At 40.3% G+C, this 12201-nt stretch overlaps 1 protein-coding gene and 1 pseudogene across 2 annotated transcripts in view; one reads left to right on the top strand and one right to left on the bottom strand.

Annotated features, from left to right (window-relative positions):
* The window catches only part of DIS3L2 (DIS3 like 3'-5' exoribonuclease 2), a 304502-nt gene that overhangs the window by 251216 nt on the left and 41085 nt on the right, over nt 1-12201 (bottom strand). The window contains exons 1-3 of one of the 2 annotated variants that reach the window (XM_006760425.2): nt 10687-10797; nt 6102-6242; nt 5175-5332 (exon numbers count right to left, since the gene is read on the bottom strand). In XM_006760425.2, coding sequence (XP_006760488.1) covers nt 5175-5332; nt 6102-6144 — 201 coding nt within the window. In that variant the 5' untranslated portion in view covers nt 6145-6242; nt 10687-10797. Of the gene's footprint in view, nt 1-5174; nt 5333-6101; nt 6243-10686; nt 10798-12201 lie in introns of those variants that run through there. The other variant, XM_015561871.1, reaches the window with a different exon arrangement.
* On the top strand, nt 4492-4873 carry LOC107182601 (annotated as a pseudogene).

Below are 12201 nucleotides of genomic sequence, written 5' to 3'. Positions count from 1 at the left end.
CACAACCTTCCTAATGCCGCAACCCTTTAATACAGTTCCTCATGTTGTGGTGACCCCCAACCATAAAATTATTTTCGTTGCTACTTCATAACTGTAATTTTGCTACTGTTATGAATCATAATGTAAATATCTGATATGCAGGATGTATTTTCATTGTTCACGACCCACAGGTTGAGAACCACTGAGTCTTATACCAATATACTACATGTCACATACAGTTGTAAGAGCCTTGTATCTATTCAACTAATTTAACCCTCAAAGCAACCCTAGGTGATAGGTACTATTATCCTCTTTTTTATAAACCAGAAAACTGAGACACTGAGAGGTGCCCACTTTCACACTACATTCTCTAATCCAACCAGTCTGGTTCCAGATACCTTGCTCTTAACTACTACAGACTGCTTCTGTTTGCCATACTCACGCCCAGGGCCTCTTTGCTCACTTATGCCATCTACTCCCTTCCCACAGAAAAACCGAACTATATTCCAACCCTCAGTCTTTCCAATCTTGGTGAATGACAACATCATCCATCCAGTTTCTTGACTCAAACTCTTAAGAACCATCCTTTATTCCTCCTTTTGCCTCACCTTTCACATTTAATCTATTACTATGTCAAGCCAGTTCTAGCTCCACATCCATCCACTTCTCTCCACCTTCACTGCCACTCGCCTTGTTCATGTCTCCATATTTTCTTGCCGGATGTACTCTGATGGCCTTCTACATGGTCTCCAGCTTCCACTCTAGTCTACTTGTCTTACAACTGCCAGAGATGTTTTTAAAGCATAAAACAGATCATGTGCTTCCCCTGCTTAATGCCCTTTAGTAACACCTCCTTCTCCATCATTCTTTAAATAAAATCCAACTCTCCAACACAGTCCAGAGACCCTACATGATTTGGCAGCTGCCTAACTCTCCAACTTATTCTCACATGGTAATTCCTTTTGCTTGTCATGTCCAACAGGTTCCTTCCTTAGTCCTCAAAAACACCAAGCCTTTTTCTGCTCACTATTCTTCTACTAGCTGCTCTCTCTCTGCCTATAATGTTCTTCTCCTAATTCTTCAAATGGCTGGCTCATTCTCACCCTTCAGATCTCAACTGAGAGATTACCTCCTTAGAGGTAGTTATAGCACTCGTGACAGGTATAATTTCCTCTTTATTTCTTTACTTACTTTTGCCTATCTCCCCAGTGAATTGCCTCTCTGTTATGTTTGGCACTTAGTAGGCAGTGAAGAAACATTTGTTGAGCTAATTAATTGGCTGCAGAGTTGAAGCTCTCCCACCACCCCTAATAATAATGTTAAGAATGTCATCTATTTCTTCTAAATGACTGGACAGTCCACTGTAATGTCACTTCTATTCTTCTCTTTAACTCACACCCAAATGTTCTCCAGCTGATTTCACTCCTAACAAATGGTGAAGGTCCTAGAAACTACGTTATCCTGTCCTGTTTTCCTGAACTACAATTTCTTTTGAGGTTCAAAAACACCAATATTTTATTCCAGGGGGAACTCTGACATCATGTCTTGGGCAGCTCTGGGGGCCCAGCTTGAACCACCTTTAGACATAGCAATAGCTGGGATTAGGAAACCAACCAATTCTACCATCTTCCTATCCATGTCACTTTGGTCATCACCCCAAACCTAAGTCCCTTCCAAGACTGTCTATTCCATACTCTCAATTTCTCCCAACATCCCCTACAACAACCTCACAACATTGTATCTACAGAGGGAGAAAGGACATATATTCTTTGATATAATGATTTGTTACAAAAAAAATTTCCAAAATACATGTACATGATCATGAGTTATTGCTGGTCAGTTCAAACACAGGGAAGAGATTTCTTAGTCACTGTGGACAGTAATTTGATAACAATGAAATGTCAAAATATCAGTCAAAGTATTGAAAGAAAACAAAAACTATTATCCTATCCTATTTTAAAATATTTCAATATCTCTCATTAAAAGTTGCTCCTCTGGGTTGAGGAAAGAAAAAGGATGTAACAGTATGCTTATGTGTGAAAACAAAAGTTACATGCTTATAAGTATGTCTAGAAAGTTTATTTTCTCCAACAACACTAAAAAATCTCTTATTGTCTAGCTCTCTACCTTACCCATTAAGGCCTGCACACATGAAGTTCATGTCAGAAAGCAGATGGACTCTGTTTTTTTGCCTATGAAAATATTATTTACAGTTGTTGTATATTTCACACAGTGACCTCATATCTGGAACCCATTCATTTCCCCATCTGCAGAGAACAACTGTTCTCATCTGTCGGGGGGAGGCTCTGGCTAGAGTCTATTGATGTCACAGGCCAGGAGGAATCACTTAAAAATGCCTGGAAATGAGAGTTGTTATACTTATCAGGTTTTTGGTGTTTTATTTTACTATCAGCAAAGAGTTACTGCAAAAGTAAAAATTAATAGGAGGGAGCAAAAATGAATACAATTGCAGAATATTTCCCTCACATTATCTGTGTAAATCCTATAACCAAAATTATAAGCAATTTTTCTTTCAAGTTATAACAACCAAGATTCCCCTCACTCTTCTTCAAAGACAATAAGTACCTGATCCTTTGTTCGGCCAGTAAGTAAATGTTTATTCAATATAAACTTATTAAGCATCAATCAAATGCCAGCTAGATGGGAATAAGACATGATGATCCTGCACACAAGGAAGTAAACAATCTATATGAGGAAACATAAAATGGAAAGAAATGGTAATAGGATTAAAATAAAGGGTAAACCAAGAAGTCAGCTTCAGGAAAGTAGTAAAGGCTGATTCTGTGGAGATTGTAAGTCAGGCCTCTCAGAGGGGGTGATATTTAAATAGAGACTTAAAGGTCAAGCAAAATGACATCAAGATAGTGGGAGAAGGCGTTTCAAGCACCAGGAACAGCATGTACAGAGAAACAGAGGAGTCAAAGAGCAGAGTCTTTACAGGAAAAGTTTGAAGATCAGGGTGAATGGAGCAGAACGCAACTGGAGGAAAGTGCAGGGGATGAGAATGGGAAAGGCACAACAGGTCCTCGTATGTGGAACAAGAAAAAGGCCAAGAAACTGTACATAAAATGGGGTTCAATGTGGGCCAAATGATAAACAGCATGTGAATGGATTAATGAATGGCCAAATGGCCAACTCTCCTAAGAGAGGCCTGTCAAAGAAATTCAAGGGAAGCTTTAAAAATAAAGCCAATAGGACTTCTAAAGTCAGAAAGATTAACTCATCTGTTAACTACAGTTTTCAATTCAAGAGTCTAATCACATGTGCACTTAACCACAGTTAAATACAAAAAGGTGACAAAAAAGGAAGAGAAGACAATCGTATTTATTAATTGGCTGGACCTTCAGCCAAAAACACAAATATAGAAGAAGCTGAGCTCTCAGAATGAGGAAAAATCTAACACAGTCAACATTTTCAAGTGAGCCAGGTAACACATGGCAATATTTCTATACTAATCCAAGAATTATGAAATGAACTTAATTCAAAGAATATGTGGCTCTGCCTGCCTCTCCATCTCACGACCTACTACCTGCCTCCCATTTCATGGCTAAGAAGACCTAAGCTACCCTACTCCAAACTGTTTCACAAGTTCATGTTTTTATTAGTGCCACTACTCTTCCCACACACATATCACTCATTTAATAGATCCAAACCAGTCCGGCTGGTGTTGCTCAGTAGTTGAGCACCGACCTATGAACCAAGAGGCCCCCAGTTGATTCCCAGCCAGGACACATGCCTGGGTTGCAGGCTCCATCCCCAGTAGGGACATGCAGAAGGCAGCCAGTCGATGTTTCTCTCTCTCATCTATGTTTCCATCATTCCCTCTTCCTTCCTCTCTCTCTAAAAATCAATAGACATATTTTTAAAAAATAAAAATAAAAAATAGATCCAAACTAGTCATCCTTCAATATCCACAGCAGATGTCACCGCCCTGGTTCCCAATTTCCGCCAACCACTCTCCCATACCCCAGGTCACACTTTTATCTGAGTACTTACCATCCATCCCCATATCATCTATTCACATGACTGCCTGCCCCACATTGGGCTGCCAGTTCAAAGTACACAAAGGCAGTCTCACCCACCTTCATTTCAAGAGCACCCATGCGCATGCTCTTAATTATAAATTGTGCCTGACCAACAGTGGATGCTCAATGAACATTTGCTGAGCCAAACCATTATACTAGCTTGTAAAAGTACTTTGTAAACTATAAAGCACTCAACAAATATTGTTCTGCTGCTGTTTACTGTTTCCTTTCAACCTTATTCTCCATCACTCAGCTTTCATGTGCTCAAGGCAAACTGAACTATCAATGCTTCTTACAGCCAAAACCTATTTTCAACTTTTGTCTGAGTAGCTTACATTTGTCCCTACATTTATAAAGCTCTTTCTCTTATCTTTACTTATTCAAATAGTACCAATCCTTGGCCTGGATCAAAAATATTACTTCCAGACAATACCCCGCACTCTTTCTTTCTAACTTGTCAGGCACGATGGCTCCTGCAAAGATGGGTGGCAAGAAGAAGAAGGGCCGCTTCGCCCTCAACAAGGTGGTGACCAGGGAGTACACTATCAATATCCACACGTGCATCCATGGTGTGGGTTTCAAGAAGCATGCCCCTTGGGCACTCAAGGAGATCTGGAAATTTGCCATGAAGGAGATTGGAACTCCAGGCATGCGCATGGACACCAGGCTCAACAAAGCTATCTGGGCCAAAGGAATAAGGAATGTCCCATCTCGTATCGGGGTACATTTGTCCAGAAAATGTAATGAGGATGAAGATTCATCAAACCAGCTGTATACACTGGTCACCTATGTGCTTGTCACCACCTTCAAAACTCTACAGACCATTAATATGGATGAGAACTAATGCTGATGGCTGAATAAAGTTATACAACTACCTTGGAAAAAATATACATATATATCAATCACTTCCAATAAAACATTCCTGGACAACCTTAACTGGAAGTAACAGCTCCTGTCTCTAAAACCTCAGAGCACTATGCTGTCTCTGTCTTGTGGCACCTACTACATCTAATTGCACTGTAGTTGTAAGAAGTGGGAAGCCCTATGCCTGTTATGTCATCATTTCTTTCAAAGCACACAGCATAGAAAAATAAACACTTTACTTATTCCACATAGTCAAGGAATAGTCATCTAGTATGATTTAAGCACCTGGATAAGTGTTCCTCTCTTCAAGCCTTCTGAAACATCCTCCTTAGACATGTAATTTTCAAAGATGCTCTTTTTCTTCCCTCGTATGGACTTGTTCTTTGACTTTTTGTCACTTGGCGAAGCACCAGCACCATGTGGGCCAACCACGGAGGACACACCTAGAAACATGAGGCAGTAATCAACTCTTTCCTCAATCAAACATCACTGTATTTTTAAAACTAGAGATATTTTACCTTTTTTTAAATTTAGAATGACCAACATGAATTTTAAACTCCCTGCCCAGGCAGCATGGCTCAGTGGTTGAGCGTCAACCTATGAACCAAGACATCACAGTTCAATTACGGCATGTGTTACTGGCTTGATCCCCAGTGTGGGCATGCAGGAGGCAGCCGATCAATGATCATCTCTCATCATTGATGTTTCTATCTCTCTCTCCCTATCCCTTCTTCTCTAAAATCAATAAAAATATATTTTTCAAAAATATTTAAATAAATTTTTAAAAAGAAAATGTAATTCCCTGATAAAGATTTCAAATAGTCACAAGAAGGTAAGAATAGGTAAGAAAACATGAATAAAATATATACAGATGAGACCTGAGTTTTAAAACAATACCACATATGCATGGAATATAATCTGAATAATGGGTTCAGTATGCTTTCTGTTTACAAACACAAACTTTTTAAAAATAGGAATTACTAAAAGATTGCCATTTTTCAAGAGGAAATTAAATATCTGTGCTCAATATATCAACAATTTAAGACAACAAGAAATCACACTTAATTCTAAAACAAATAATGCAGGAGCATATTTAACAAGTCATCAAAAGAATTATAGGCCTCCTCAATCCTAAAACCCGCCCTGCACCTCCATTCCATTTGTATTTCAGATGTCTACTTGCTAGAGTAGACTCCATTTTCCTTTTGCTACCTCTGAGGGTCCCCAGGTTCAGCCTGCAGTCAGGATGACTCATTACTGGTTCCAAGGTTGCCTCTTCTCTCCAGATCCAGAGGGGCCTCCACTGCTCAGGCTCAGAGTTCTTCCTGCTTTGAGCAGCTCAGCTGTTACAAGCTGAAACCAAAGAGAAATGGGTGACTGAAGAGCAATTAACCTGTAGCCTCCTCTGTGCTCTTGGAAATTTAGTACTTGGATGGCAGAGGCACTGTGGTGCGCTTCCTGGGTCCTGGCGTCACTTTGTCCTGGGCAGTTAATCAAGCACACAATCAGTCCTGAGTTTCTTTTCAAGGCCTTCACCTCCACAGTTATCACTAGCTTGCTTATTTGGACCACTTCAACTAAGAACTTCCACAGATGGAACAATGAGGTAGAAGTTAAGGAGTTGTGCAGTTCTATTTAGCTTGTGAAATGCACAAGAGCAGGAGGGAAGACAGTTTTGAAAAAGTAAACTTAGTCAAGAGACGTAGCATTGACTAAGTTTAACCTTGGACAAAATGACGTTCCTCTATGAAACCAAGTAATCAATTCCTTAGAATTCATCAACAAAATCTAATTCACTGCCGCAAAACTATGCAGGGAACCCTAGATGGTTCACTAGCTTTCAAAAAAAAATAGAAATATTGTAGTTAAGCATCTATTTCCCTATTCTGATCTGCCATCACTTCAACCCAGTCATCTGACCAGAAGCTCGGGCAGCTGCTTCTAAGGAATAGAAATCAGCTGCCTGGATCAGCGCACTGGAATATGGGACCCTGCAGCTGGCCCCATGACCTTCCACCTGGATACTGAACATGTCATCACAATGTCTACTTTCTATTCTCTGCTGGCCACCAGCCCAGGATTTAAGCCTATACTTGCAAATTTCCAAAATCCAGGTAAGCAGCCTTTATGCTTTCCCATAAAATGGATCAAGATGTCATTCTAAAGCTAAACACTAGCTTCCATTTCCTCTAAATTTCCCACTAACATCCTTTATCAAAATGATGGAATTTTTCTTTAAAATAAAATTAAAATAACTCAGGAGAAGAGAAGCAACAAAGACAAAAGGTAATAGGCCATTTAGTCATACATGAAGAGATACAGAGATAATGTCAAAAAGTGCAAAAAGGGAGAGAAATAGCTTGTCTTAGATAAAAAATTTTCAAGCTGAAACCATCTCATCTCATGGTACACATAAACTAATTATTAAAATTCTGTGGCACACCAAAAAATACATTTTTGCCTATATGACAAAAATACGTATAACTTTGATTCATTCACACCAGACAGCTATTGTTATATTGGCTGTTGTCACTTTTTTATTTGACAATTTAAGGGAAAAGGAGTCAGTGCCCCTGACTAAATAGACAGGAAAATCTCTGTCTTAGATAAACAACAAAGTAGTGGGAAAGGCACATACAGGAGTCCAGACTGTCTAACGGTCTAATTCAGAAATGCATTCATCCAGTTATTCATTCAACAAACATTTCTGCAAGGTACTGTACTAGGAACAATAATGGATACAAACATTAATTTATAAAAATCATATTGAACTAACAATACAAGTTGGGAAGTGATAACATTAAATTTTTTTAAAATATGGCTAAATGTACTTATGATGAGAGAGAAAGGATATCTGCAGGACAGTAAATCAAAGAGAGCTTCAGAAAATTTTTAAGGAATAACTGAGAATGTGAGAAAATCATACTGCTGGCAAAGGAAACAGGGGTGGGGAGTGAAAGAGAAAGAGAGGGAGGAATACAGGCAGGTTCTTGCAACATTAATTCCATTTGGATAGAGTCCAGTCTATATGAAGGAAAGCAGTGGTAAGGAAATTAAAACAAGTTGGAAGGTCTAGAAAACCAGCCCAGTTTTTTCAGAAGTAGTAGGGACTTTCTGAAGCATGAGTGAGCAGGAGAGAAGACAGATCAGAGTTGTATTTCAGGAAAAATTAACCTGTGCCGGATTCATCTGCAGTTAAGAAAAACTGGCAGCAGCTGCACCTTAGGAAAGAACTAGAACAGAATGGGGAAAAGGAATGCCTGAACTAGAGTTGTACAGGCAGACATTGAAATGAAGAGACTTTTACCATGATGTCACACAGAACAAAGTGGCATCATTTGGCAACCAGGCAGATCTGAATGAGAGCAAGGAAGTGGTACCTATGTGAAATTTCAAACAAAGAAACTAAGGAATGATAACATCACTAAGATAGAGAAGATGATGAATTCTACTTGGGGTATTATATAGCTCCATATGGAAATGCATACTCTATACATGGAAATACATACCTTTACCTACACCTCTACACCAAATACTTAGAAACTAGAGCATAGCTTAGAGAAATGAATTACCCAGCCATTTGCATAAAGATGGTACTCCAAACTTTTCTAAAATAGATGAAATTGCTAAGAAAGGGTAAACTATATACAGAAGAGGGGCTAGGACAAAATCTGGGTTAGAGCAACTTTTAGGAAATGGAAAGAAGAAAAAGTAAAAAATATAACAAAGAAGTTAATAAAGATATACAGGCAGACACTGAAATGAAATAAAGAACTAACAAAATCAGATGTTACCAAAAAAAAAAAAGGAAGAAAATAATTTCCAAAGAAAGACAGGCTCATGTTTCACATAATCAAAAAATCAACATAAAATAAAATAAAAATGGAGGAAATAGCTTAAAATACAAGCAAATAAAAACAAACAATCCTAATATATTTAAAATGAAAAACACAACATACTAAAGAGATGGGGAGAGAACTAACCCAAATAACTTTTGAACAGTTAAAAACAAAAAAGAAATAAAAATTAAACTCAAATTAATTGTTTTTGAAAGAGGTATGGCTTAGCAATTCTAAAACTACTTTCTGGATATTCTAAGAGTAAACAAATAAGTAAATATACTGTGGATAATAGGAGTCAGACTTGTGAATGTGAGAAAGAAATTACAAATATAGAAAGTGTAAAAACTAGAATAAAGGCCTGTGGTTTTGAAATGAAGTTGGAGATATCATTGCCAGGGCTGACCAGCAGCCCCTGAACGACGGATGACCAGATTACTCAGACACGATTTGACTGTGAACGAAGGGCTAAGGGGCTTGCCACAACACCTGAGCCTAATTTCTCTTTAAATTCCTGCCTACTTGTTCCCAGAGATCAAGGTCTAATGTTCCAGCATCAGGGAACCAAGGATTATCTATAATAATAAAAAGCATAATATGCTAATTAGACCAGACAGCTGAACGACCTTCTGGATGTCATTTCCGATGTCCTTCCGGATGAAGCTGCGGCAGCAGGGGCTGAGGCAGAGACAGTTAGGGGTGATCAGGCAGGTAGGCAATCAGTTAGGGGAGATCAGGTAGGCAGGCAGAGTGGTTAGGGGCGATCAGGCAGGCAGGCAAGCGGTTAGGAGCCAGCGATCCCAGATTGCAAGAGGGATGTCCGACTGCCAGTTTAGGCCTAAATTAGTAGTCGGACATCCCCCAAGGGGTCCTGGGTTGCGAGAGGGTGCAGGCCAGGCTGAGGGACTCCCCTCCACTCCTCCATGCACAAATTTTGTGCACCAGGCCACTTGTAAGTTACAATATAATAATCTGCAAAAGGCCCTTTAATTGTTTCTTGGTAACCGAGGCACCATTCGCCTTTAACAACTGCTTAAGGACTGTGGACGGAAGAGATCACACGCTGACTTGACAAGCTCAGAGGAGGCCTGCATGGCAGTCTTGCAAACTCAGAAACCTAAATTAACTATAAAGGATGGTCTGAAATTAAACTTTAACTAAAAGCAGTTATGGTGGGCAGTTATGTCCTAGGTTGGTATCTTCACTGACAAGGTCAACCTTTACCTTAACTGAGTCTATCTGTCTTTTTGCCTCTATGATAACATACCCTTGAAGTGTCTGGGTAACTTGTAACTTCCCGTTTTCTGGATGCCCTGGGGCACAACCAAATGTGCTGGGCGCCAGGACAGATACCACAAATTCCCTCATGATCATGTTAATTGTTCCTGCACCCACCTAAGTATGTGTCTATCATTTTACTTTTTATCCAATCCCAGGGGTTCCCCCGCTTTGCTTTATCCCACCTCCTTAATCTATCACAATGAATTTCATATAACCCACCTACATCCCTCCTTTGATTGCAATGTATAAATACAATGTAACCTGCCATCCTCCAGAGCATTATCTCAATTTGTTGAGGTTCTGCTTCCTGGCATATGTTGACAGACAGTCTGGCTCAAATAAACTCACAAAAATTCTTTACAGGCTTCAATGGTTTTTTTACATTAACAGCACTATTATATATTATTGTTGTTCTACGGATAACTTCTGTCCCATTATGAAACCTGAGCTGAAAAACAATTCCCTCAAACTTGGAAATCCTAAGGGAACCAAGAATTATAACGATTTGTAACAGGCTCCTTAATTGTTCTTGTATAACTGAGGCACCATTAGCTTTTAATACTTTTTAAATAACAGAGACATGTTACTCGGTGGATAGTTGCTGTCCTATTGTGAATCCTTAGCTGAAAAACGATTCCCTCTAACTTGGAAATCCCAAGCAGGCTCCAATGACTTACTGCGCAGTTACTTTTGTTTCCTTCCTCTTCGTTTTCGAGGGTTCCGCCACGTCTACTTGCGTTCCTTGGTCCTCACATGGGCACCATCTTGCCGAGGCTGACCAGCAGCCCCTGAATGACGGATGAACAGATTACTCAAACACAGTTTGACTGTGAAAGAGAGGGCTAAGGGGCTTGCCCAGCTCTAGTGGCCAGAGCAGCCTCTAGTGCCTGCCTTGTTAGGCCTTTATTGGAATTTTTTATCTTTAGCTGCAATCAATAGGGTGAGTAATCTTGGGAGCACACATGTGTTTACATTGTCCTCTAGGCAAGGACATCCAGGGATTAAGCATAAAGATTCCAGTAAACACTCGGGGGTCTGCACATACAGACTTATTTGGAAAGGTCAAGGAATAATTAGGGGCACTGCCTTCGGCACTCCCCTAAGTAGGAATTCTGATAAACAGGGCAGGCAGGAACGCCTACGGGGAGAAACTGGACTGTCTTACAGTGGGTCAGAAAGCGACGGTGACTTTCTCGCAGAGCTGCTCACAGGGATCATTGTTGCTGAGGGGGCGCGGGACTCAGGACGCAAAGGTGCGGAGATGGCTGACGACAGCCATTGATTGCTGTTTGCTCCGCCCTGGTGATTCTCTGAGACCCCGCCCCACTCAACTTACATCCCCACCCAAGCTGTGCTCAGCGGAGCAAAGGAATCACCTGAGCTTCTGCAGCCTAACCTAACAAACTGCAGCTGGGTCAGAGAGCTCCAAAACTTCCAAACCCCAAACAAAGAGGAGAAATCTGCTGACATTGCTGTAGCTCCTGCTGGGTGGACTCACACAGTGGTTGACTTAGAGATCCAGGAGCCAGGGTACCCCTGGTCAGATACCAGATTTCAACTCCTCACATCCATAAGGGACACACTCAAGAAGCAGACCCAGTGAGCACAAAAGCCCCACTAGAGCAAGTTCTACCCCATAAGGGTGTCTCCAGCACAGCAATTCTTCCACTGTAGACAGAGCGGGTCCTCGCAGTCGGCCAAAAATGCGGAGACAAAGAAACATGTCACAAATGAAAGACATGGAGGAAAGCAAACTAATGGAGGACATAGAGTTCAAAACCACAGTTATAAGGTTACTCAAGAACCTTCTACAAACCTCTGAGGAACTTAGTGAGACCTTCGAGGATCTTAATGAGAATGCCAAAAAAATGGAAAAGGACCAGTCAGTAATTAAACATACACGAACTGAAATAAAGAATAATATACAGGAATTCAACAGTACAGTAGAGGATTTCAAGAATCAAATCAACAACTTAAAATATGAAGAAGCAAAAAACACCCAACCAGAAGAGCAAAAGGAAAAAAGAATCCAAAAATATCAAGATAGTGTAAGGAGCCTTTGGAACAGCTTCAAGCATATCGACATCCGAATTATAGGGGTGCCAGATGAGAGAGAGCAAGGTATTGAAAACCTAGCCGAAACCGGTTTGGCTCAGTGGATAGAGCGTCAGCCTGCGGACTGAAAGGTCCCA

The sequence above is a fragment of the Myotis davidii genome, unplaced genomic scaffold (assembly GCF_000327345.1).
Source record: "Myotis davidii unplaced genomic scaffold, ASM32734v1 scaffold370, whole genome shotgun sequence".
NCBI lineage: Eukaryota > Metazoa > Chordata > Mammalia > Chiroptera > Vespertilionidae > Myotis > Myotis davidii.
Note: the sequence above shows the minus strand (reverse complement) of the source record. Positions and strands in the feature narration are given on the sequence as shown.